The 27,968-nt window shown below is 51.8% G+C and overlaps 2 protein-coding genes and 1 long non-coding RNA gene across 5 annotated transcripts; 2 read left to right on the forward strand and 1 right to left on the reverse strand.

The window, feature by feature from the left end:
* LOC118382083 (F-box only protein 7) lies at positions 1-7,826 on the reverse strand. 2 transcript variants are annotated; one of them, XM_052501360.1, is made up of 5 exons: positions 7,695-7,826; positions 5,711-5,833; positions 2,629-2,932; positions 511-747; positions 1-231 (listed from the first exon to the last, which is right to left on the reverse strand). In XM_052501360.1, the coding sequence occupies exons 1-5, from the start codon at positions 7,742-7,744 to the stop codon at positions 16-18; spliced, it is 930 nt and encodes a 309-aa protein (XP_052357320.1). In that variant the 5' UTR covers positions 7,745-7,826; the 3' UTR covers positions 1-15. The 2 variants fall into 2 exon arrangements, with proteins under 2 accessions (XP_052357320.1, XP_052357321.1); XM_052501361.1 differs by lacking the exon at positions 7,695-7,826 and adding an exon at positions 6,610-6,831.
* On the forward strand, positions 2,983-3,775 carry LOC127918134 (uncharacterized). Its single transcript, XR_008099032.1, has 3 exons — positions 2,983-3,109; positions 3,175-3,369; positions 3,629-3,775. It is a non-coding gene; the product is annotated as an uncharacterized LOC127918134 (long non-coding RNA).
* On the forward strand, positions 7,326-25,211 carry rtcb (RNA 2',3'-cyclic phosphate and 5'-OH ligase). Of its 2 annotated transcripts, none has more exons than XM_052501358.1 (12): positions 7,326-7,513; positions 7,750-7,828; positions 7,936-8,003; positions 8,605-8,704; positions 8,826-8,982; positions 11,132-11,288; positions 12,182-12,341; positions 13,890-14,065; positions 18,639-18,890; positions 20,879-20,989; positions 21,964-22,083; positions 24,706-25,211. In XM_052501358.1, the coding sequence occupies exons 1-12, from the start codon at positions 7,421-7,423 to the stop codon at positions 24,811-24,813; spliced, it is 1,581 nt and encodes a 526-aa protein (XP_052357318.1). In that variant the 5' UTR covers positions 7,326-7,420; the 3' UTR covers positions 24,814-25,211. The 2 variants fall into 2 exon arrangements, with proteins under 2 accessions (XP_052357318.1, XP_052357319.1); XM_052501359.1 differs by having other exon boundaries at positions 7,329-7,513; positions 18,639-18,827.
* Positions 25,212-27,968: the final 2,757 nt, after the last annotated feature.

Genomic DNA, 27,968 nt, shown 5'->3' on the forward strand with positions numbered 1-27,968 from the left:
CCCTATAGTCTCTGGTCAGAAGTAATAAACCATATAGTGAATAGGATCCCATTTGGACCACAGCTTTAAGAAACAGTGAGACTGACCGTTGATAACCAGAACGGGTCCCATGGGGACAGCTAGGACCAAGGCCAGGCTGTCGTCACAGAGAGGATGGGCATACTGCAGTCTGTACAGCCCTCCTGGTGCCCTCCACCCAGCTGGCATCTCACCAGGACGCCCCTCAGAGCCCTACACACACACACAATTAAGGGAATAGGGTTCTGGTCAACAGTAGTGCACTATGTAGAGACTAGGGTGCCATTTGGGATGCAAATCCCAGAGAGAATCTCGATTGCATACTCCTAGCGTCCTCTCTCCTCGCCTCCTTCTCAAACCCATTGGATGAGAAAGCCAGAGGTCCCTCCCACCTGACCTTCTCCTCCAATGGGTTTTGAGGAAGGAAGCAGAGAGGAATGCGAGTTGTATTCAATTGAGATTGTCCCCCCCACGTCTCCTGTAGAGGCTTACCTGACACAGGAAGCCAGTCTCCAGCATCAGGAGGTGGACTGCCACCATCAGGGCATCACAGGTACTGCTGCTCTGAGCCTGGTGGTACAGAACCTCCAGGGAATGGGGTACCTTCCCTCCTTCTGCCTCCCCACACAGCATGGGCTCCCACACCCACTGACCTGCCTCTTCTTCCTGCTCCTCCTCCTCCTCTCTGACCACTTCCTGTTGAGGCTCCGCCCCCTTGCTGGTGCTGGCCTGGATCAACAACACATTAGCATGGTGACTATCTGGTACTGAGAAGACAGTCAACAGCAGTGCCCTATTAGAGTTATACAAAACTCACAGTACAAGCATACGATTTACACACACACACACACACACACACACACACACACACACACACACACACACACACACACACACACACACACACACACACACACACACACACACACACACACACACACACACACACACATACATACACACACATACATACAGCACACACACACATACTGTACACACACACACACACACACATACATACATACATTTACATATTATTACATATTTACATAGTCCTCAGACCCTTAATTCCGTACTTTGCTTAAGCACCTTTGGCAGCGATTACAGCCTCCAGTCTTCTTGGGTCTGACGCTACAAGCTTGGCACACCTGTATTTGGGGAGTTTCTCCCATTCTTCTCTGCAGATCCTCTCAAGCTCTGTCAGGTTGGATGGGGAGTGTCGCTACAGAGATATTTTCAGGTCTCTCCGGAGATGTTCGATCGGGTTCAAGTCCGGGCTCTGGCTGGGCCACTCAAGGACATTGAGACTTGTCCCGAAGCCACTCCTGGGTTGTCTTGTCTGTGTGCTTAGGGTTGTTGTCCTGTTTGAAGGTGAACCTTAAGTCTGAGATCCTGAGCGCCTTGGAGCCGGTTTCATTCAAGGATCTCTCTGTACTTTGCTCTGTTCATCTTTCCCTCAATCCTGACTAGTCTCCCATCCCAGGCCCTGCTGCTGAAAAACATCCCCACAGCATGATGCTGCTACCACCATGCTTCACCGTAGGGATGGTGCCACCACCACCATGCTTCACCGTAGGGATGGTGCCAGGTTTCCTCGAGACGTTACGCTTGGCCTTCAGACCAAACAGTTCAATCTTGGTTTCATCAGACCAGAGAATCTTGTTTCTCATGGTCTGAGAGACTTTAGGTGCCTTTTGGCAAACTCCAAGTGGGCTGTTATGTTCCTTTTACTGAGGAGTGGCTTCCATCTGGCCACTCTACCATAAAGGCCTGATTGGTGGAGTGCTTCAGAGATAGTTGTCCTTCTGGAAGGTTCTCCCATCTCCCCAGAGAAACTCTGGAGCTCTGTCAGAGCGACCATCGGGTTCTTGGTCACCTCCCTGACTGGGCAGCCAGCTCTAGAAAGAGTCTTGGTGGTTCCAAACTTCTTCCATTTAAGAATGATGGAGGCCACTGTGTTCTTGGGGACCTTCAATGTTGCAGACATGTTTTGGTACCCTTCCCCAAATCTGTGCCTCGACACAAACCTGTCTCTGAGCTCAACGGACAATTCCTTCGACCTCATGGCTTGGTTTTTGCTCTGACATGCACTGTCAACTGTGGGATCTTATATAGACAGGTGTGTTCCTTTACAAATCATGTCCAATCAGTTGAATTTACCACAGGTGGACTCCAATCAAATTGTAGAAAAAATCTCAAGGATGATCAATGGAAACAAGATGTACCTGAGCTCAATTTTGAGTCTCATAGCAAAGGGTCTGAATACTTATGTAAATAAGGTATATATTTTTTTTAAACGAATTTGCAAAAAATTTAAAAAAATCTGTTTTCGCGTTGTCATTATGGGGTATTGTGATGTCATTATGGGGTATTGTGATGTCATTATGGGGTATTGTGATGTCATTATGGGGTATTGTGTGTAGATTGAAGAGGAAAAAAATAATTGAATCAATTATAGAATAAGGTTGTAACTTAACAAAATGTGGAAAAAGTCAAGGGGTCTGAATACTTGTATTGTAAAATACTACTACTATATTCTACTACTACTATATTCTACTACTACTATACTGTAATATAATATACTACTGGTGTTAGGAGATGAGGGCTCACCTCACTGGAGTGTTGGGCTGGTGGGTGTACAGCTTGGTACAGCCCAGGACTACTACTACTGCTGCTGCTGTTGTTGCTGGGTGACTGGTGGGCTGAGGAGGCAAAGGCAGCAGAGGAAGCAGGGGAGCCTGAGGGCACAGCCTGGCGAGCGGAGGGGGCAGGGGCAGCGAAGGGCACAGCCACAGATGGAGGCAAGATGACACAGACCAGGTCCCCAGTGACGATGCCACAGGAGGACAAAGTCTGACCAGAGTCAGATAGAAGATCTGAGCCGTTCAGGGACAAGGTGAACTCTGTGTCTGGGCTGTGGGGGACAGAGGAGAGTTAGGATCTGAACCGCTCAGGGACAAGGTGAACTCTGTGTCTGGGCTGTGGGGGACAGAGGAGAGTTAGGATCTGAACCGCTCAGGGACAAGGTGAACTCTGTGTCTGGGCTGTGGGGGACAGAGGAGAGTTAGGATCTGAACCGCTCAGGGACAAGGTGAACTCTGTGTCTGGGCTGTGGGGGACAGAAGAGAGTTAGGATCTGAACCGCTCAGGGAAAAGGTGAACTCTGTGTCTGGGCTGTGGGGGACAGAGGAGAGTTAGGATCTGAACCGCTCAGGGACAAGGTGAACTCTGTGTCTGGGCTGTGGGGGACAGAGGAGAGTTAGGATCTGAACCGCTCAGGGACAAGGTGAACTCTGTGTCTGGGCTGTGGGGGACAGAGGAGAGTTAGGATCTGAACCGCTCAGGGACAAGGTGAACTCTGTGTCTGGGCTGTGGGGGACAGAGGAGAGTTAGGATCTGAACCGCTCAGGGACAAGGTGAACTCTGTGTCTGGGCTGTGGGGGACAGAGGAGAGTTAGGATCTGAACCGCTCAGGGAAAAGGTGAACTCTGTGTCTGGGCTGTGGGGGACAGAGGAGAGTTAGGATCTGAACCGCTCAGGGACAAGGTGAACTCTGTGTCTGGGCTGTGGGGACAGAAGAGAGTTAGGATCTGAACCGCTCAGGGACAAGGTGAACTCTGTGTCTGGGCTGTGGGGGACAGAGGAGAGTTAGGATCTGAACCGCTCAGGGAAAAGGTGAACTCTGTGTCTGGGCTGTGGGGGACAGAGGAGAGTTAGGATCTGAACCGCTCAGGGACAAGGTGAACTCTGTGTCTGGGCTGTGGGGGACAGAGGAGAGTTAGGATCTGAACCGCTCAGGGACAAGGTGAACTCTGTGTCTGGGCTGTGGGGGACAGAGGAGAGGTACGATCTGAGCCCCAACCACTATGGGTAAACTTTACAGCATTCAATATGTGGCCCTCATACTTTACTAACAACATATAAAACACACATAATACACAGCTAAAGTTAAACCATTACGGCAGCGTAGCCTAGTGGTTAGAGCGTTGGACTAGTAACCGGAAGGTTGCAAGTTCAAATCCCGAGCTGACAAGGTACAAATCTGTCGTTCTGCCCCTGAACAGGCAGTTAACCCACTGTTCCTAGGCCGTCATTGAAAATAAGAATTTGTTCTTAACTGATCTTGCCTGGTTAAATGAATGTAAAATAAAATAAATAAAATAAACAATAACCTTCCACGCTAACGGAATTACACCGAGACATCGATGTTTCACTTTGAAATGTTTGCTAAACACAAACCATTGATTTCTAAGTTTAATAAACCATACAACTATGAACAATGACCTCTTTGAATAATTTACACAAAACGTTTATAAAAAGACCACATTTACTGGAAAAACTCCAGATGCAAAGTTTGGTTCCAGAATTACAGTCAAATCTCCCTTAGTTTTATTCTGTTAGCAAACTTTGTTTCTGCCCAGTTCTTCCTCTAAAGTTGTTTTGGGAAAATTGTAAGCGGCCATTTTTAAAAGTCGTCCTTGTGCATAGTTGTATGGTTTGTTAAACTTTGAAATCAATGTTTTTTTGTTCGGCAGACATTTTTATAGTGAAAATCTGAGTCTACCATGGAATTGCCCTTTAGCAACAGAAGGAGAAAGTGACTAACCTGAGGGACTAACTAACCTGAGGGACTAACTAACCTGAGGGACTAACTAACCCAAGGGACTAACTAACCCAAAGGACTAACTAACCTGAGAGACTAACTAACCTGAGGGACTAACTAACCTGAGGGACTAACTAACCTGAGGGACTAACTAACCTGAGGGACTAACGAAACCTGAGGGACTAACTAACCTGAGGGACTAACTAACCTGAGGGACTGTCTAACCTGAGGGTCTAACTAACCTGAGGGTCTAACTAACCTGAGGGTCTAACTAACCTGAGGGACTAACTAACCTGAGGGTCTAAGTAACCCGAGGGACTAACTTACCCGAGGGACTAACTTACCCGAGGGACTAGCTAACCTGAGGGACTAACTAACCTGAGGGTCTAAGTAACCTGAGGGACTAACTAACCTGAGGGTCTAAGTAACCTGAGGGACTAACTAACCTGAGGTCTAACTAACCTGAGGGTCTAACTAACCTGAGGGTCTAACTAACCTGAGGGACTAACCTGAGGGTCTAACTAACCTGAGGGTCTAACTAACCTGAGGGACTAACTAACCTGAGGGACTGAGGGACTAACTAACCTGAGGGACTAACTAACCTGAGGGACTAACTAACCCGAGGGACTAACTAACCTGAGGGACTCCCAAGCGCTAAGAACCTGAGGGACTAACATAACCTGAGGGTCTACAACACTAACCTGAGGGACTAACTAACCTGAGGGACTAACTAACCTGAGGGTCCTAACTAACCTGAGGGTCTAACTAACCTGACCTCTGGGGTCTAACTAACCTGAGGGACTGGAACAAACTAACCAGGAGGGTCTGAAAACTTAACCTGAGGGTCTAACTAACCTGAGGGACTGACCTGAGGGTCTAACTAACCTGAGGGACTAACTAACCTGAGGGACTAACTAACCTGAGGGTCTAACTAACCTGAGGGACTAACTAACCTGAGGGACTAACTAACCTGAGGGACTAACTAACCTGAGGGACTAACTAACCTGAGGGTCTAACTAACCTGAGGGACTAACTAACCTGAGGGTCTAACTAACCTGAGGGACTAACTAACCTGAGGGACTAACTAACCTGAGGCCATGTGAAGGCAGAAGGATCTCTCTGATTTGAACGTTGAGCTCTGTCAGAGTGGGCTCCTCTCCCTCCAGCTTCACCCGGCTGGTCTGCTTGTTTATCCTCACACGTAGTTTCATGCTTAGGAGAGAGAGACCGACGGACAGGGAGGGAGTGAGACAGACAGACAGAGGGAGAGAGAGACCGACGGACAGGGAGGGAGTGAGACAGACAGACAGAGGGAGAGAGAGACCGACGGACAGGGAGGGAGAGAGACAGACAGGGAGGGAGGGAGAGAGACAGACAGACAGAGGGAGAGAGAGACCGACGGACAGGGAGGGAGAGAGACAGACAGACAGAGGGAGAGAGAGACCGACGGACAGGGAGGGAGAGACCGATGGGACAGGGTTAGGTAACCAACACACAGAACACGATCAGACATTTTAAGGACAGAAATTCAATCATTCAGACCCAATTGTGGTCTTCTCTCCCTGGTTCATCATGAATCATTACGGTCATCTTCCAAAACACCCTTTTCACAAAGCGCCCAACTTTCTGAGCATGATGTCTGTTTTCACAATGAAGTAGAAAACACTTGGCAACGCCAAGTCACCTCTTTACAGTAGAAACACAATGCCAGCTGGAACTCTTTTACTTTCATTACTTGCCAACTGTGTTAAGAAAGACTGAATTATGAAAGTAAAATGCTAACATTCATCAGTGTAACAATCTAACGTTATAGCAGGTACACTGGCCTAGAAATTCATACTGTATACAGACAGATACGTTTCATTATGCACAGCACACTTCTGGTATGATGGTGTTTATCTAGCTAGAACAATACAAACCCACATGTAGAAGAGCAGCTAGCTGGTTAACCTATCTGGTAGCTAGCGAGCCAGCAGCATTTCACTTACTTTAGTTTAGTGGTTTTCTCTTGTTATTAACTTATTGCAAGCCTTAATCATTTCACACCATACAGTTCATGTTAACTAAAGAGGTCTTAATTGCAAGTAGAGATAGTTGAAGATTTCTACGTATTACAATCGAGAAGATTGAAGAGGCTTTGATAGAAGCTCGATGGTCAATCAAATGTTATCAAATAGTTGACTTCAACTACGGAAAGAGATTAGCGTTCTGACTTCAACTACGGAAAGAGATTCGCGTTCTGACTTCAACTACGGAAAGAGAAAGAAAGAGATTAGCGTTCTGACTTCAACTACGGAAAAGAGATTCGCGTTCTGACTTCAACTACGGAAAGAGATTAGCGTTCTGACTTCAACTACGGAAAGAGATTCGCGTTCTGACTTCAACTACGGAAAGAGATTAGCGTTCTGACTTCAACTACGGAAAGAGATTAGCGTTCTGACTTCAACTACGGAAAGAGATTAGCGTTCTGACTTCAACTACGGAAAGTCAAAAAAGACTAATATAGGAAAATAATAACCACAAATGTTTTCAAAAATAAAACTTTGCTAGGATATTAGGGAACATGTATTTGTTCGGAAAGACTATAATATGGTGTTATCCAAGATCAATATTTAAATCCATTCAAAAATAAACGCGATAAATTGAAAAACATTTACAGCTGCGTCATTATTCAGTTTTCCAAAAACGCGTTTTGTACGGACGCCTCTGAGTTGCCGTAGTTGTAGTTTGTTGGTTCAGAACTGAATCAGACACTGCTGAAATACAAGTGGAATAAACAGCTAGTGACATAATCATATCATGAGTCGATCGTACAATGACGAGTTACAATATTTGGACAAGATTGACAAGAACTGCTGGCGAATCAAGAAAGGTTTCGTCCCAAATATGCAGGTGATTAAGCTAAAACGAACTTATATGGAATGAATTAACGTTAGCGCATGTCCGTAGTTTGATAGCTTCAGACGTGGCTTGCTACAAATCCAGCTTGACTCTGTTATTGTTGCTCTTGTCTTTTGTATGTAGATCAGGTGTAAGAGCGTAGTAGCTACACAAGCTATCTCATTGAGCTAACCTAATATGTCGTATGGACTTGGACAGCTCATCAAATCCTTCCCATCTCATTCCAGGTGGAAGGAGTTTTTTACGTCAACGAGTCCCTGGAGAAGCTGATGTTTGAGGAGCTGCGTAACGCGTGTAAAGGAGGAGGTAGACAACAACAACACGATGATGCCATGTTAACAGACAAGCTCCTGTATTGTTTTCCCCGTTGATATGACTCATTTGGTTGTTGTTGTTGTTGTTATTGTCGTCAGGTTTTGGTGGGTTTCTCCCCGCCATGAAACAGATTGGAAACGTTGCAGCTCTGCCGGGTATAGTCCATGTAAGTAGATGTCTGGTCCGGATCAGTCCTTAACACAAGTCAGCGGAGATGACGCTGACAACCGTTATCTAACCAGCTATAAACGGACATATTGACACTCTGTAATATCTCACCGGTTTCTCCCAGACACATATTTAGCCATGTCACAGACTAAGAAGCTGTTTCTCCCAGACACATATTTAGCCTTGTCACAGACTACGAAGCTGTTTCAATGGAGATTCTCCAATAAGTTTGCTTGTCAGTCCAGGATTTCTCTTAACCTGCGTCCAGGAAACATGGCCTGATAGTGTCCCCAAACCTCTCTCTCTCTCTCTCTCTCTCTCTCTCTCTCTCTCTCTGTCTCTCTCTCTCTCTCTCTCTGTCTCTCTCTCCCTCTCTCCCTCTCCCTCAGAAGTCCATCGGCCTGCCAGACTGCCACTCGGGGTATGGGTTCGCCATAGGAAACATGGCCTGATAGTGTCCCCAAACCTCTCTCTCTCTCTCTCTCTCCCTCAGAGGTCCATCGGCCTGCCAGACTGCCACTCGGGGTATGGGTTCGCCATAGGAAACATGGCCTGATAGTGTCCCCAAACCTCTCTCTCTCTCTCTCTCTCTCCCTCAGAAGTCCATCGGCCTGCCAGACTGCCACTCAGGGTATGGGTTCGCCATAGGAAACATGGCTGCCTTTGACATGAGCGACCCCAACGCTGTCGTATCCCCAGGTACAGAGGATACACACAGTCCAACAGGCTGTCCTGTCTAATCTCTGGTGTGGGGTTTGACATTAACCGTGTGTGTGTGTGTGTGTGTGTGTGTGTGTGTGTGTGTGTGTGTGTGAGCTAGGTGGTGTGGGGTTTGATATTAACTGTGGAGTGCGTCTACTAAGGACCAACCTAGATGAGGGAGACGTCCAGCCTGTCAAGGAGCAGCTGGCTCAGGCCCTGTTTGACCACATCCCTGTAGGAGTCGGCTCCAAGGGAGTCATCCCTATGACTGCCAAGTAAGGAGGCACCAATACCCTGCTGTCTACAGGCACCAATACCCTGCTGTCTGCAGACACCAATACACCAATACCCTGCTGTCTACAGGCACCAATACCCTGCAGGCACCAATACACCAATACCCTGCTGTCTACAGACACCAATACCCTGCTGTACAGACGCCAATACCCTGCTGTCTGCAGGCACCAATACACCAATACCCTGCTGTCTGCAGGCACCAATACCCTGCTGTCTACAGGCACCAATACCCTGCTGTCTGCAGGCACCAATACCCTGCTGTCTGCAGGCACCAATACCCTGCTGTCTGCAGGCACCAATACACCAATACCCTGCTGTCTACAGGCACCAATACCCTGCTGTCTGCAGGCACCAATACCCTGCTGTCTGCAGGCACCAATACCCTGCTGTCTGCAGGCACCAATACACCAATACCCTGCTATCTGCAGGCACCAATACACCAATACCCTGCTGTCTGCAGGCACCAATACACCAATACCCTGCTGTCTGCAGGCACCAATACACCAATACCCTGCTGTCTGCAGGCACCAATACACCAATACCCTGCTATCTGCAGGCACCAATACACCAATACCCTGCTGTCTGCAGGCACCAATACACCAATACCCTGCTGTCTGCAGGCACCAATACACCAATACCCTGCTGTCTACAGGCACCAATACACCAATACCCTGCTGTCTGCAGGCACCAATACACCAATACCCTGCTGTCTGCAGGCACCAATACCCTGCTGTCTGCAGGCACCAATACCCTGCTGTCTGCAGGCACCAATACCCTGCTGTCTGCAGGCACCAATACACCAATACCCTGCTGTCTGCAGGCACCAATACACCAATACCCTGCTGTCTGCAGGCACCAATACACCAATACCCTGCTGTCTGCAGGCACCAATACACCAATACCCTGCTGTCTGCAGGCACCAATACACCAATACCCTGCTGTCTACAGGCACCAATACACCAATACCCTGCTGTCTGCAGGCACCAGTACCCTGCTGTCTGCAGGCACCAATACACCAATACCCTGCTGTCTACAGGCACCAATACACCAATACCCTGCTGTCTGCAGGCACCAATACACCAATACCCTGCTGTCTGCAGGCACCAATACACCAATACCCTGCTGTCTGCAGGCACCAATACCCTGCTGTCTGCAGGCACCAATACCCTGCTGTCTGCAGGCACCAATACCCTGCTGTCTGCAGACACCAATACCCTGCTGTCTGCAGACACCAACACACCAATACCCTGCTGTCTGCAGGCACCAACACACCAATACCCTGCTGTCTGCAGGCACCAATACACCAATACCCTGCTGTCTGCAGACACCAATACCCTGCTGTCTACAGACACCAACACACCAATACCCTGCTGTCTGCAGGCACCAATACACCAATACCCTGCTGTCTGCAGACACCAATACCCTGCTGTCTACAAGCACCAAAACACCAATACCCTGCTGTCTGCAGGCACCAATACCCTGCTGTCTACAGACACCAATACACCAATACCCTGCTGTCTGCAGGCACCAATACACCAATACCCTGCTGTCTGCAGACACCAATACCCTGCTGTCTGCAGACACCAATACACCAATACCCTGCTGTCTGCAGACACCAATACCCTGCTGTCTACAGACACCAATACACCAATACCCTGCTGTCTGCAGACACCAATACCCTGCTGTCTGCAGACACCAATACCCTGCTGTCTGCAGGCACCAATACCCTGCTGTCTGCAGACACCAATACCCTGCTGTCTGCAGGCACCAATACCCTGCTGTCTGCAGGCACCAATACACCAATACCCTGCTGTCTGCAGGCACCAATACCCTGCTGTCTGCAGGCACCAATACCCTGCTGTCTGCAGGCACCAATACACCAATACCCTGCTGTCTGCAGGCACCAATACCCTGCTGTCTACAGGCACCAATACAACAATACCCTGCAGGCACCAATCCACCAATACCCTGCTGTCTACAGGCACCAATACAACAATACCCTGCAGGCACCAATACAACAATACCCTGCAGGCACCAATACAACAATACCCTGCTGTCTGCAGACACCAATACACCAATACCCTGCTGTCTGCAGACACCAATACACCAATACCCTGCTGTCTGTTACAGGGATCTAGAGGAGGCTCTAGAGATGGGAGTGGACTGGTCCCTCAGAGAAGGCTATGCCTGGGCAGAGGATAAGGAGCACTGTGAGGAGTATGGCAGGATGCTGCAGGCCGACCCCAACAAGGTCTCCTCCAAGGCCAAGAAGAGAGGCCTGCCTCAGGTAACACCACTCCCTAACTAACCCTGACCCCTGACCCCCAACAAGGGTCTCCTCCAAGGCCAAGAAGAGAGGCCTTCCTCAGGTAACACCACACCCTAACTAACCCTGACCCCTGACCCCAACAAGGTCTCCTCCAAGGCCAAGAAGAGAGGCCTTCCTCAGGTAACACCACACCCTAACTAACCCTGACCCCTGACCCCCAACAAGGGTCTCCTCCAAGGCCAACCCCTGACCCCAACAAGGTCTCCTCCAAGGAGAGGCCTTCCTCAGGTAACACCACACCCTAACTAACCCTGACCCCTGACCCCCAACAAGGTCTCCAAGGCCAAGAACAGAGGCCTGCCTCAGGTAACACCACTCCCTAACTGACCCCTGACCACTGACCCCCAACAAGGTCTCCAAGGCCAAGAAGAGAGGCCTGCCTCAGGTAACACCACTCCCTAACTAACCCTGACCCCTGACCCCCAACAAGGTCTCCTCCAAGGCCAAGAAGAGTGGCCTGCCTCAGGTAACGCCACTCCCTAACTAACCCTGACCCCTGACCCCCAACAAGGTCTCCTCCAAGGCCAAGTAGAGAGGCCTGCCTCAGGTAACGCCACTCCCTAACCTGTCCTTTTTCCCAGCTGGGTACTCTGGGGGCAGGGAACCACTATGCAGAGATCTATAATGACCTGTCCTTATTCCAGCTGGGTACTCTGGGGGCAGGAAACCACTACGCTGAGATCTATAATGACCTGTCCTTATTCCAGCTGGGTACTCTGGGGGCAGGGAACCACTACGCTGAGATCCAGGTGGTGGATGAGATCTATAATGACCTGTCCTTATTCCAGCTGGGTACTCTGGGGGCAGGGAACCATTACGCTGAGATCTATAATGACCTGTCCTTATTCCAGCTGGGTACTCTGGGGGCAGGGAACCACTACGCTGAGATCCAGGTGGTGGATGAGATCTATAATGACTATGCTGCTAAGAAGATGGGCATCGACCACAAGGGCCAGGTGTGTGTGATGATCCACAGTGGCAGCAGGGGGCTGGGCCACCAGGTGGCGACAGGTAGGACTGCTCTCTCTACCCATGTTGGAAATGTGCATTTTTGTTTTGTTTTAAAGAATTGTCTGTAACGTGGTCACTTGTCTGCGTTGCTGCGCGGTGTATTGGTTCTCGTCTTGGTCAGGTTGTTGTTGCTGTTTGTCTGTAACGTGGTCACTTGTCTGCGTTGCTGCGCTGGTGTATTGGTTCTCGTCTTGGTCAGGTTGTTGTTGCTGTTTGTCTGTAACGTGGTCACTTGTCTGCGTTGCTGCGGTGTATTGGCGGTGTATGCTGTTTGTTCTCGTCTTGGTCAGGTTGTTGTTGTTGTTGTTTATCAATGACTTACCTGGTTAAATAAAGGGAAAAATATGCATTGATCTGTTTTAGAATAAGACTGTTACTTTACCAAAGCACCAAAGCAGTACCAGGTACCAAAGCATTTCTGCAACCTCGAAGGTCCCCAAGAACACAGTGGTCTCCATCATTCTTAAATGGAAGAAGTTTGGAACGACCAAGAAGACTCTTCCTAGAGCTGGTCACCTGGCCAAACTGAGCAATCGGGGGAGATGGGCCTTGGTCAGGGAGGTGACCAAGAACCCGATGGTCACTCTGACAGAGCTCCAGAGTTCCTCTGTGGATATGGGAGATCCTTCCAGAAGGACAACCATCTCTGCAGCACTCCACCAATCAGGTCTTTATGGTAGAGTGGGGAGACGGAAGCCACTCCTCAGTAAAAGACACATGACAACCTGCTATGAGTTTTCCTGAAGGCACCTAAAGGACTCAGACCATGAGAAACAAGATTTTCTGGTCTGATGAAACCAAGGTTGGACTCTTGGCCTGAATGCCAAGCGTCATGTCTGGAGGAAACCTGGCACCATCCCTACGGTGAAGCATGGTGGTGGCAGCATCATGCTGTGGGGATGTATTTCAGCGGCAGGGACTGGGAGACTGGATCGAGGGAAAGATGAACGGAGCAAAGTACAGAGATCCTTGATGAAAACCTGCTCCAGAATACTCATGACCTCAGACTGGGGCGAAGGTTCACCTTCCAACAGGACAACAACCTTAAGCACACAGCCAAGACAACGCAAGAGTGGCTTTAGGACAAGTCTGTCCTTGAGTGGCCCAGCCGGAGCCCAGACTTGAACCTGATCGAACATCTCTGGAGAGACCTGAAAATAGCTGTGCAGCGACGCTCCCCATCCAACCTGACAGAGCTTGAGAGGATCTGCAGAGAAGAATGGGAGAAACTCTCCAAATACAGGTGTGCCAAGCTTGTTGCGTCATACCCAAGAAGACTCGAGGCTGTAATCACTGTAATCACTGAATTAAGGGTCTGAGTACTTAGGTAAATGTGATATTGTTTTTTTTTATAAATTAGCAAAAATCTTTTTACTTTGTCATTATGGGGCATTGTGGGGGGGGACAATTTAATCCATTTTAGAACAAGGCTAACCTAACAAAATGTGGAAAAAGTCAAGGGGTCTGAATACTTCCTGAAGCCACTGAAGAACAACCCTTGAATAATTAGGTGTCAACTTTTGACTGGTACCGTATATGTTCTGGTAGATGCCCTGGTTGCCATGGAGAAGGCGATGAAGCGAGACAAGATCCAGGTGAACGATCGTCAGCTGGCGTGCGCCCGTATCTTTTCAGAGGAGGGACAAGACTACCTGAAAGGAATGGCTGCCGCCGGCAACTATGCCTGGGTCAACCGTTCCTCTATGACCTTCCTCACACGACAGGTAACTGACCCTACCTGACCGCACCTGAGACGGGTAACTGACCCTACCTGACCGCACCTGAGACGGGTAACTGACCCTACCTGACCGCACCTGAGACGGGTAACTGACCCTACCTGACCGCACCTGAGACGGGTAACTGACCCTACCTGACCGCACCTGAGACGGGTAACTGACCCTACCTGACCGCACCTGAGACGGGTAACTGACCCTACCTGAGACGGGTAACTGACCCTACCTGACCGCACCTGAGACGGGTAACTGACCCTACCTGACCGCACCTGAGACGGGTAACTGACCCTACCTGAGACGGGTAACTGACCCTACCTGACCGCACCTGAGACGGGTAACTGACCCTACCTGACCGCACCTGAGACGGGTAACTGACCCTACCTGACCGCACCTGAGACGGGTAACTGACCCTACCTGACCGCACCTGAGACGGGTAACTGACCCTACCTGACCGCACCTGAGACGGGTAACTGACCCTACCTGACCGCACCTGAGACGGGTAACTGACCCTACCTGACCGCACCTGAGACGGGTAACTGACCCTACCTGAGACGGGTAACTGACCCTACCTGACCGCACCTGAGACGGGTAACTGACCCTACCTGACCGCACCTGAGACGGGTAACTGACCCTACCTGAGACGGGTAACTGACCCTACCTGACCGCACCTGAGACGGGTAACTGACCCTACCTGACCGCACCTGAGACGGGTAACTGACCCTACCTGACCGCACCTGAGACGGGTAACTGACCCTACCTGACCGCACCTGAGACGGGTAACTGACCCTACCTGAGACGGGTAACTGACCCTACCTGACCGCACCTGAGACGGGTAACTGACCCTACCTGACCGCACCTGAGACGGGTAACTGACCCTACCTGACCGCACCTGAGACGGGTAACTGACCCTACCTGACCGCACCTGAGACGGGTAACTGACCCTACCTGACCGCACCTGAGACGGGTAACTGACCCTACCTGACCGCACCTGAGACGGGTAACTGAACTGACCGCACCTGAGACGGGTAACTGACCCTACCTGACCGCACCTGAGACGGGTAACTGACCCTACCTGAGACCTGAGACGGGTAACTGACCCTACCTACCTGAGACGGGTAACTGACCCTACCTGACCGCACCTGAGACGGGTAACTGACCCTACCTGAGACGGGTAACTGACCCTACCTGACCGCACCTGAGACGGGTAACTGACCCTACCTGACCGCACCTGAGACGGGTAACTGACCCTACCTGAGACGGGTAACTGACCCTACCTGAGACCTGAGACGGGTAAACCCTGACCGCCCTGAGACGGGTAACTGACCCTACCTGCACCTGAGACGGGTAACTGACCCTACCTGACCGCACCTGAGACGGGTAACTGACCCTACCTGACCGCACCTGAGACGGGTAACTGACCCCTACCTGAGACGGGTAACTGACCCTACCTGACCGCACCTGAGACGGGTAACTGACCCTACCTGACCGCACCTGAGACGGGTAACTGACCCTACCTGACCGCACCTGAGACGGGTAACTGACCCTACCTGACCGCACCTGAGACGGGTAACTGACCCCCTGACCGCACCTGAGACGGGTAACTGACCCCCTGACCGCACCTGAGACGGGTAACTGACCCTACCTGACCGCACCTGAGACGGGTAACTGACCCTACCTGACCGCACCTGAGACGGGTAACTGACCCTACCTGACCGCACCTGAGACGGGTAACTGACCCTACCTGACCGCACCTGAGACGGGTAACTGACCCTACCTGACCGCACCTGAGACGGGTAACTGACCCTACCTGACCGCACCTGAGACGGGTAACTGACCCTACCTGACCGCACCTGAGACGGGTAACTGACCCTACCTGACCGCACCTGAGACGGGTAACTGACCCTACCTGACCGCACCTGAGACGGGTAACTGACCCTACCTGACCGCACCTGAGACGGGTAACTGACCCTACCTGACCGCACCTGAGACGGGTAACTGACCCTACCTGACCGCACCTGAGACGGGTAACTGACCCTACCTGACCGCACCTGAGACGGGTAACTGACCCTACCTGAGACGGGTAACTGACCCTACCTGAGACGGGTAACTGACCCTACCTGACCGCACCTGAGACGGGTAACTGACCCTACCTGACCGCACCTGAGACGGGTAACTGACCCTACCTGACCGCACCTGAGACGGGTAACTGACCCTACCTGAGACGGGTAACTGACCCTACCTGAGACGGGTAACTGACCCTACCTGAGACGGGTAACTGACCCTACCTGACCGCACCTGAGACGGGTAACTGACCCTACCTGACCGCACCTGAGACGGGTAACTGACCCTACCTGACCCTACCTGAGACGGGTAACTGACCCTACCTGACCGCACCTGAGACGGGTAACTGACCCTACCTGACCGCACCTGAGACGGGTAACTGACCCTACCTGACCGCACCTGAGACGGGTAACTGACCCTACCTGACCGCACCTGAGACGGGTAACTGACCCTACCTGACCGCACCTGAGACGGGTAACTGACCGCACCTGAGACGGGTAACTGACCCTACCTGAGACGGGTAACTGACCCTACCTGAGACGGGTAACTGACCCTACCTGAGACGGGTAACTGACCCTACCTGAGACGGGTAACTGACCCTACCTGAGACGGGCAACTGACCCTACCTGAGACGGGTAACTGACCCTACCTGAGACGGGTGAACCCGGGTAACTGACCCTACCTGACCGCACCTGAGACGGGTAACTGACCCTACCTGACCGCACCTGAGACGGGTAACTGACCCTACCTGAGACGGGCAACTGACCCTACCTGAGACGGGTAACTGACCCTACCTGAGACGGGTAACTGACCCTACCTGACCGCACCTGAGACCTGAGGGTAACTGACCCTACCTGAGACGGGTAACTGACCCTACCTGAGACGGGTAACTGACCCTACCTGACCGCACCTGAGACGGGTAACTGACCCTACCTGAGACGGGTAACCTGACCCACCTGAGACGGGTAACTGACCCTACCTGACCGCACCTGAGACGGGTAACTGACCCTACCTGAGACCTGAGACGGGTAACTGACCCTACCTGACCGCACCTGAGACGGGTAACTGACCCTACCTGACCGCACCTGAGACGGGTAACTGACCCTACCTGAGCACCTGAGGTAACTGACCCTACCTGACCGCACCTGAGACGGGTAACTGACCCTACCTGAGACGGGTAACTGACCCTACCTGACCGCACCTGAGACGGGTAACTGACCCTACCTGACCGCACCTGAGACGGGTAACTGACCCTACCTGAGACGGGTAACTGACCCTACCTGACCGCACCTGAGACGGGTAACTGACCCTACCTGAGACGGGTAACTGACCCTACCTGACCGCACCTGAGACGGGTAACTGACCCTACCTGACCGCACCTGAGACGGGTAACTGACCCTACCTGAGACGGGTAACTGACCCTACCTGACCGCACCTGAGACGGGTAACTGACCCTACCTGACCGCACCTGAGACGGGTAACTGACCCTACCTGACCGCACCTGAGACGGGTAACTGACCCTACCTGACCGCACCTGAGACGGGCAACTGACCCTACCTGAGACGGGCAACTGACCCTACCTGAGACGGGTAACTGACCCTACCTGAGACGGGTAACTGACCCTACCTGACCGCACCTGAGACGGGTAACTGACCCTACCTGACCGCACCTGAGACGGGCAACTGACCCTACCTGAGACGGGCAACTGACCCTACCTGAGACGGGTAACTGACCCTACCTGAGACGGGTAACTGACCCTACCTGACCGCACCTGAGACGGGTAACTGACCCTACCTGACCGCACCTGAGACGGGTAACTGACCCTACCTGACCGCACCTGAGACGGGTAACTGACCCTACCTGAGACGGGTAACTGACCCTACCTGACCGCACCTGAGACGGGTAACTGACCCTCCCTGACCGCACCTGAGACGGGTAACTGACCCTACCTGAGACGGGTAACTGACCCTACCTGACCGCACCTGAGACGGGTAACTGACCCTACCTGACCGCACCTGAGACGGGTAACTGACCCTACCTGAGACGGGTAACTGACCCTACCTGACCGCACCTGAGACGGGTAACTGACCCTACCTGACCGCACCTGAGACGGGTAACTGACCCTACCTGAGACGGGTAACTGACCCTACCTGACCGCACCTGAGACGGGTAACTGACCCTACCTGAGACGGGTAACTGACCCTACCTGAGACGGGTAACTGACCCTACCTGAGACGGGTAACTGACCCTACCTGAGACGGGTAACTGACCCTACCTGAGACGGGTAACTGACCGCACCTGAGACGGGTAACTGACCGCACCTGAGACGGGTAACTGACCCCACTTGAGACAGGTAACTGACCCCACCTGAGACAGGTAACTGACCCCACCTGAGACAGGTAACTGACCCCACCTGAGACAGGTAACTGACCCTAACTGACCCCACCTGAGACAGGTAACCGACCACTCCAGTGTGACTTCTCCGCGTCTCTGTCTCCTCCAGGCGTTTGCCAAGGTGTTCACCACCACTCCTGATGACCTGGACATGCATGTGATCTATGACGTGTCTCATAACATCGCCAAGGTGGAGGAACACATGGTGGATGGGAAACAGAAGACTCTGCTGCTGCATCGCAAGGGATCCACCCGGGCCTTCCCTCCACACCACCCCCTCATCCCTGTAGACTACCAGGTACCCCCTTCATCCACCCGGGCCTTCCCTCCACACCACCCCCTCATCCCTGTAGACTACCAGGTACCCCCTTCATCCACCCGGGCCTTCCCTCCACACCACCCCCTCATCCCTGTAGACTACCAGGTACCCCTTCATCCACCCGGGCCTTCCCTCCACACCACCCCTCATCCCTGTAGACTACCAGGTACCCCCTTCATCCACCCGGGCCTTCCCTCCACACCACCCCTCATCCCTGTAGACTATCAGGTACCCCCTCATCCCTGTAGACTACCACACCACCCCTCATCCCTGTAGACTACCAGGTACATCCACCCGGGCCTCCCTCATCCCTGTAGACTACCAGGTACATCCCTGTAGACTACCAGGTACTCCCTCATCCCTGTAGACTACCAGGTACTCCCCTCATCCCTGTAGACTACCAGGTACCATCCTGTAGACCTCATCCCTGTAGACTACCAGGTACACCCCTCATCCCTGTAGACTACCAGGTACACCCCTCATCCCTGTAGACTACCAGGTACACCCCTCATCCCTGTAGACTACCAGGTACTCCCTCATCCCTGTAGACTACCAGGTACTCCCTCATCTCTGTAGACTACCAGGTACACCCCTCATCCCTGTAGACTACCAGGTACACCCCCTCATCCCTGTAGACTACCAGGTACACCCCTCATCCCTGTAGACTACCAGGTACTCCCTCATCCCTGTAGACTACCAGGTACACCCCCTCATCCCTGTAGACTACCAGGTACCCCCTCTCATCCCTGTAGACTACCAGGTACACCCCTCATCCCTGTAGACTACCAGGTACACCCTCATCCCTGTAGACTACCAGGTACACCCCCTCATCCCTGTAGACTACCAGGTACTCCCTCATCCCTGTAGACTAACAGGTACCCCCTCTCATCCCTGTAGACTACCAGGTACCCCCCTCATCCCTGTAGACTACCAGGTACCCCCTCATCCCTGTAGACTACCAGGTACACCCTCATCCCTGTAGACTACCAGGTACACCCCTCATCCCTGTAGACTACCAGGTACACCCCCTCATCCCTGTAGACTACCAGGTACTCCCTCATCCCTGTAGACTACCAGGTACACCCCTCATCCCTGTAGACTACCAGGTACACCCCCTCATCCCTGTAGACTACCAGGTACACCCCCTCATCCCTGTAGACTACCAGGTACTCCCTCATCCCTGTAGACTACCAGGTACACCCCTCATCCCTGTAGACTACCAGGTACTCCCTCATCCCTGTAGACTACCAGGTACTCCCTCATCCCTGTAGACTACCAGGTACACCCCTCATCCCTGTAGACTACCAGGTACACCCCCTCATCCCTGTAGACTACCAGGTACACCCTCTCATCCCTGTAGACTACCAGGTACACCCCCTCATCCCTGTAGACTACCAGGTACACCCCCTCATCCCTGTAGACTACCAGGTACCCCCTCATCCCTGTAGACTACCAGGTACCCCCTCATCCCTGTAGACTACCAGGTACCCCCTCATCCCTGTAGACTACCAGGTGCACCCCCTCATCCCTGTAGACTACCAGGTACACCCCCTCATCCCTGTAGACTACCAGGTACCCCCCTCATCCCTGTAGACTACCAGGTATACCCCCCCCCCTCTCATCCCTGTAGACTACCAGGTTCCCCCCTCATTCCTGTAGACTACCAGGCCCCCCTCATCCCTGTAGACTACCAGGTCCCCCCCTCATCCCTGTAGACTACCAGGTATACCCCCCTCTCTCATCCCTGTAGACTACCAGGTTCCCCCCTCATCCCTGTAGACTACCAGGTACCCCCCTCATCCCTGTAGACTACCAGGTATACCCCCCTCTCTCATCCCTGTAGACTACCAGGTACCCCCCCCCCCCTCCTCAACATCAATACAGAATGAAGTCATGGTTTAATGTTACCTATAACATTATTGACTATCTACTTTAGGGCCATTCTGACAGCCCATGTTTCTCTGGCCCTAAAGTAGTGCCATTTTGATGCAGACTGTTTTTAAAATGCTTCCTGTTTCTGGTCCAATCAGCTGACAGGCCAGCCGGTGTTGATCGGTGGCACGATGGGCACCTGCAGTTACGTCCTGACGGGCACGGAACAGGGCATGACGGAGACCTTCGGCACCACCTGCCACGGCGCGGTAAGGCTTTACTACACCTCTCTGTCGCTTTACTACACCTCTCTGTCGCTTTACTACACCTCTCTGTCGCTTTACTGCACCTCTCTGTCGCTTTACTACACCTCTCTGTCGCTTTACTGCACCTCTCTGTAGCTTTACTGCACCTTTCTGTCGCTTTACTGCACCTCTGTCGCTTTACTGCACCTCTCTGTCGCTTTACTACACCTCTCTGTCGCTTTACTACACCTCTCTGTCGCTTTACTACACCTCTCTGTCGCTTTACTACACCTCTGTCGCTTTACTACACCTCTCTGTCGCTTTACTGCACCTCTCTGTCGCTTTACTGCACCTCTCTGTCGCTTTACTGCACCTCTCTGTCGCTTTACTGCACCTCTCTGTCGCTTTACTGCACCTCTCTGTCGCTTTACTGCACCTCTGTCGCTTTACTACACCTCTGTCGCTTTACTGTACACCTCTGTCGCTTTACTGTACACCTCTGTCGCTTTACTGCACCTCTCTGTCGCTTTACTACACCTCTGTCGCTTTACTACACCTCTGTCGCTTTACTACACCTCTGTCGCTTTACTACACCTCTGTCGCTTTACTACACCTCTGTCGCTTTACTACACCTCTGTCGCTTTACTACACCTCTGTCGCTTTACTACACCTCTGTCGCTTTACTGCACCTCTCTGTCGCTTTACTGCACCTCTCTGTCGCTTTACTGCACCTCTCTGTCACTGTGTTCCTAGGTATGTCCTTCTGTAGCTCAGTTGGTAGAGCATGGCGCTTGTAACGCCAGGGTAGTGGGTTCGATTCCCGGGACCACCCATACGTAGAATGTATGCACACATGACTAAGTGGCTTTGGATAAAAGCGTCTGCTAAATGGCATATATTATATTATATTTATACTATAACAAGTAGTAACGATGGACTGCCTCCATCTGTTCATTATAAAGAACATCTTTTACTCAACATTGAACTCTTGTCTCCAGGGTCGGGCTCTGTCTCGGGCCAAATCCCGCAGGAACATCGACTTCCAGGACGTGTTGGACAAGCTGGCAGACAAGGGTATCGCCATCAGGGTGGCTTCGCCCAAACTAGTCATGGAAGAGGTAGGCTTCGCTTCGCCCAAACTAGTCATGGATGAGGTAGGCTTCGCTTTGCCCAAACTAGTCATGGATGAGGTAGGCTTCGCTTCGCCCAAACTAGTCATGGATGAGGTAGGCTTCGCTTCGCCCAAACTAGTCATGGAAGAGGTAGGCTTCGCCCAAACTAGTCATGGAAGAGGTAGGCTTCGCCCAAACTAGTCATGGAAGAGGTAGGCTTCGCCCAAACTAGTCATGGAAGAGGTAGGCTTCGCCCAAACTAGTCATGGAAGAGGTAGGCTTCGCTTCGCCCAAACTAGTCATGGAAGAGGTAGGCTTCGCTTCGCCCAAACTAGTCATGGAAGAGGTAGGCTTCGCTTCGCCCAAACTAGTCATGGAAGAGGTAGGCTTCGCTTCGCCCAAACTAGTCATGGAAGAGGTAGGCTTCGCCCAAACTAGTCATGGAAGAGGTAGGCTTCGCCCAAACTAGTCATGGAAGGGGTAGGCTTCGCCCAGACTAGTCATGGAAGGGGTAGGCTTCGCTTCGCCCAAACTAGTCATGGAAGGGGTAGGCTTCGCCCAGACTAGTCATGGAAGAGGTAGACTTTGCCCAGACTAGTCATGGAAGGGGTAGGCTTCGCCCAGACTAGTCATGGAAGGGGTAGGCTTCGCTTCGCCCAAACTAGTCATGGAAGGGGTAGGCTTCGCCCAGACTAGTCATGGAAGAGGTAGACTTTGCCCAGACTAGTCATGGAAGGGGTAGGCTTCGCTTCGCCCAGACTAGTCATGGAAGGGGTAGGCTTCGCTTCGCCCAAACTAGTCATGGAAGAGGTAGACTTTGCCCAGACTAGTCATGGAAGGGGTAGGCTTCGCTTCGCCCAGACTAGTCATGGAAGGGGTAGGCTTCGCTTCGCCCAGACTAGTCATGGAAGGGGTAGGCTTCGCTTCGCCCAGACTAGTCATGGAAGGGGTAGGCTTCGCCCAGACTAGTCATGGAAGGGGTAGGCTTCGCTCGCCCAGACTAGTCATGGAAGGGGTAGGCTTCGCTCGCCCAGACTAGTCATGGAAGGGGTAGGCTTCGCTTCACCCAGACTAGTCATGGAAGGGGTAGGCTTCGCTTCGCCCAGACTAGTCATGGAAGGGGTAGGCTTCGCTCGGCCAGACTAGTCATGGAAGAGGTAGGCTTCGCTTCACCCAGACTAGTCATGGAAGGGGTAGGCTTCGTCGCCCAGACTAGTCATGGAAGGGGTAGGCTTCGCTCACCCAGACTAGTCATGGAAGAGGTAGGCTTCGCTTCGCCCAAACTAGTCATGGAAGAGGAAGGCTTCGCTTCGCCCAAACTAGTCATGGAAGAGGTAGGCTTCGCCCAAACTAGTCATGGAAGAGGTAGGCTTCGCTTCGCCCAAACTAGTCATGGAAGAGATAGGCTTCGCTTCGCCCAAACTAGTCATGGAAGGGGTAGGCTTCGCCCAGACTAGTCATGGAAGGGGTAGGCTTCGCTTCGCCCAAACTAGTCAGGCTTTGCCCAGACTAGTCATGGAAGGGGTAGGCTTCGCTTCGCCCAAACTAGTCATGGAAGGGGTAGGCTTCGCTCGCCCAAACTAGTCATGGAAGGGTAGGCTTCGCCCAGACTAGTCATGGAAGAGGTAGACTTTGCCCAGACTAGTCATGGAAGGGGTAGGCTTGGCTTCGCCCAGACTAGTCATGGAAGGGGTAGGCTTCGCCCAAACTAGTCATGGAAGAGGTAGACTTTGCCCAGACTAGTCATGGAAGGGGTAGGCTTCGCTTCGCCCAGACTAGTCATGGAAGGGGTAGGCTTCGCTTCGCCCAGACTAGTCATGGAAGGGGTAGGCTTCGCTTCGCCCAGACTAGTCATGGAAGGGGTAGGCTTCGCTTCGCCCAGACTAGTCATGGAAGGGGTAGGCTTCGCTTCGCCCAGACTAGTCATGGAAGGGGTAGGCTTCGCTTCGCCCAGACTAGTCATGGAAGGGGTAGGCTTCGCTTCGCCCAGACTAGTCATGGAAGGGGTAGGCTTCGCTTCGCCCAGACTAGTCATGGAAGGGGTAGGCTTCGCTTCGCCCAGACTAGTCATGGAAGGGGTAGGCTTCGCTTCACCCAGACTAGTCATGGAAGGGTCATGGAAGGGGTAGGCTTCGCCCAGACTAGTCATGGAAGGGGTAGGCTTCGCCCAGACTAGTCATGGAAGGGGTAGGCTTCGCTTCGCCCAGACTAGTCAGGGAAGGGGTAGGCTTCGCTTCGCCCAGACTAGTCATGGAAGAGGTAGGCTTCGCTTCGCCCAGACTAGTCATGGAAGGGGTAGGCTTTGCTTCGCCCAGACTAGTCATGGAAGGGGTAGGCTTCGCTTCGCCCAGACTAGTCATTGAAGGGGTAGGCTTAGCTTCGCACAGACTAGTCATGGAAGGGGTAGGCTTCGCTTCGCACAGACTAGTCATGGAAGGGGTAGGCTTCGCCCAGACTAGTCAGGGAAGGGGTAGGCTTCGCCCAGACTAGTCATGCTACAGTGGGGGGTCGTGGCTATTGTGTTAAAAGACTAACAGTATTTTCACCCAGACTAGTCATGCTATAGCTACAGTGGGGGGTCGTGGCTATTGTGTTAAAAGGCTAACAGTATTTTCTTACCATTTCTAGGCTCCGGAGTCGTACAAAAACGTGTGTGATGTCGTCAACACGTGTCACGATGCTGGAATCAGCAAGAAAGCCATCAAACTACGACCCATCGCCGTGATCAAGGGGTAAGGCTGCACCACTCTGCTAGTGGCACTCCCTCCAGGAGCCAATCACCAGGCAGAGAGCTGGCGGAGGAGCCAATCACCAGGCAGAGAGCTGGCGGAGGAGGAGGAGCCAATGGGGAAGTGTCTGACTGCGAGTGAGCATGTCCGTCTTCATAGACTGACTTGACAAGAGATCGGTTTCCTCCACTCCACTTCCTGTTTATGACCAGTGTGATTATTTTGACATGGGGGGTGATTTGTTCGTTGAGTGATCAATTTAATTGGACCGGATGGGCTCTTTAATATTGTCAAGTCTGAGAGGGTGAAGTGTCTTAGGTTTACTTTTCATTCATGGCAAAATCACTGTTGAATATAACCTTGAGATTCAGGTTAACCACAGATAATAAAATACAAGACGACAGATTTAATGCCTGGTAGTCACTTTGTTCCAACATCTGAAGAAAACAAACACTAAAGCTTCACATGGTGAGGAGATGGTTTGGGAACTCGATTCTCAGATTGATCTCCCTCACTACCTCTCACCCCAGACCAGATCGATCTCCTCACTACCTCTCACCCATTGGTGAGGAGATGGTTTGGGAACTGATTCTCTGACCAGATCGATCTCCCTCACTACCTCTCACCCATTGGTGAGGAGATGGTTTGGGAACTCGATTCTCTGACCAGATCGATCTCCCTCACTACCTCTCACCCATTGGTAGGAGATGGTTTGGGAACTCGATTCTCTGACCAGATTGATCTCCCTCACTACCTCTCACCCATTGGTAGGAGATGGTTTGGGAACTCGATTCTCTGACCAGATCGATCTCCCTCACTACCTCTCACCCATTGGTAGGAGATGGTTTGGGAACTCGATTCTCTGACCAGATCGATCTCCCTCACTACCTCTCACCCATTGGTGAGGAGATGGTTTGGGAACTCGATTCTCTGACCAGATCGATCTCCCTCACTACCTCTCACCCATTGGTGAGGAGATGGTTTGGGAACTCGATTCTCTGACCAGATTGATCTCCCTCACTACCTCTCACCCATTGGTAGGAGATGGTTTGGGAACTCGATTCTCTGACCAGATCGATCTCCCTCACTACCTCTCACCCATTGGTGAGGAGATGGTTTGGGAACTCGATTCTCTGACCAGATTGATCTCCCTCACTACCTCTCACCCATTGGTGAGGAGATGGTTTGGGAACTCGATTCTCTGACCAGATTGATCTCCCTCACTACCTCTCACCCATTGGTAGGAGAAACCCTGGTGTCTGGATTAGTAAACTCATGAAGACAGATGAATACAGGATGAACATCTATCTATCTGGTAAATGTGCAGTGTTTCCTTCAGTCTCCCCTCTACAACCGGTCCTGGTTCTGGGTGGTCAGATGTGATCTGGGTCTGTTTCCTTTAGTCTCCCCTCTACAACCGGTCCTGGTTCTGGGTGGCCAGATGTGATCTGGGTCTGTTTCCTTCAGTCTCCCCTCTACAACCGGTCCTGGTTCTGGGTGGCCAGATGTGATCTGGGTCTGTTTCTTTCAGTCTCCCCTCTACAACCGGTCCTGGTTCTGGGTGGCCAGATGTGATCTGGGTCTGTTTCCCCTCTACAACCGGTCCTGGTTCTGGGTGGCCAGATGTGATCTGGGTCTGTTTCCTTCAGTCTCCCCTCTACAACCGGTCCTGGTTCTGGGTGGCCAGATGTGATCTGGGTCTGTTTCCTTCAGTCTCCCCTCTACAACCGGTCCTGGTTCTGGGTGGCCAGATGTGATCTGGGTCTGTCTCCCCTCTACAACCGGTCCTGGTTCTGGGTGGCCAGATGTGATCTGGGTCTGTTTCCTTCAGTCTCCCCTCTACAACCGGTCCTGGTTCTGGGTGGCCAGATGTGATCTGGGTCTGTTTCCTTCAGTCTCCCCTCTACAACCGGTCCTGGTTCTGGGTGGCCAGATGTGATCCGGGTCTGTTTCTCCCAACACCACATTTAGATCCAGTCTGGATCATCTTTATTTAAATCCATGTTGCATCATATATCCATTAGTCTGGTCTGGAGGTAAGCTGTCTGGGATCATATCTGAATATCCATTAGTCTGGTCTGGAGGTAAGCTGTCTGGGATCATATCCATTAGTCTGGTCTGGAGGTAAGCTGTCTGGGATCATATCTGAATATCCATTAGTCTGGTCTGGAGGTAAGCTGTCTGGGATCATATCCATTAGTCTGGTCTGGAGGTAAGCTGTCTGGGATCATATCCATTAGTCTGGTCTGGAGGTAAGCTGTCTGGGATCATATCTGAATATCCATTAGTCTGGTCTGGAGGTAAGCTGTCTGGGATCATATCCATTAGTCTGGTCTGGAGGTAAGCGGTCTAGGATCATATTCATTAGTCTGGTCTGGAGGTAAGCTGTCTGGGATCATATCTGAATATCCATTAGTCTGGTCTGGTTAGGTAAGCTGTCTGGGATCATTTCTGAATATCCATTAGTCTGGTCTGGTAAACTGGCTGGGATCATTTCTGAATATCCATTAGTCTGGTCTGGTGAGCTGTCTGGGATCATTTCTGAATATCCATTAGTCTGGTCTGGTGAGCTGTCTGGGGCTGAAGAGGATTCATTTGTAACAATGGCATAAATAACAGACCGCTCAACATACGGTGCGACACAGAGATGTTTTAACGGTCAATGATTATTCTACAGAGGGTGGACAGGAAGTACAGGTGGATGAACAGTGTTTACTGCAGTATCCTCAGGTTCAAAACGGAGCTGAGGTGGTGGGCGGGGCCAACGGTGCCCTCCTGGTGACCCGGCTCATTTCACACCGGCCCCAAACGCGTTCCATGAAGGAGCCTGGTGTCTCCCTTTCAGACTTAGAGACAGCCAGGTCAGGGGCGTTCCTAATCAGATGTAATCAAGTATCAGGGAGGAGCGAAACCCCCCCCCCCCCACACTGAAAGGGTTTTTGACGCTGAGTGACTCAACATATCAATACTACCTAACACTGTGGTAGGAAATAACTGGGATTCAAGGGCAACGACAGGGAACACGGGAGGAGCTGAAATAAAACATCCCAGAAATGTTTTACGTCCTTTTCAGTGAACATTTCTCCCTGATAATCCAGATCAAGAAGCTGATTACACAGGTGCACCTCGTGCTGGGGACAAAATACCACTAAAACGTGCAGT

The sequence above is a fragment of the Oncorhynchus keta genome, unplaced genomic scaffold, assembly GCF_023373465.1.
Source record: "Oncorhynchus keta strain PuntledgeMale-10-30-2019 unplaced genomic scaffold, Oket_V2 Un_contig_1335_pilon_pilon, whole genome shotgun sequence".
Taxonomy (NCBI): domain Eukaryota; kingdom Metazoa; phylum Chordata; class Actinopteri; order Salmoniformes; family Salmonidae; genus Oncorhynchus; species Oncorhynchus keta.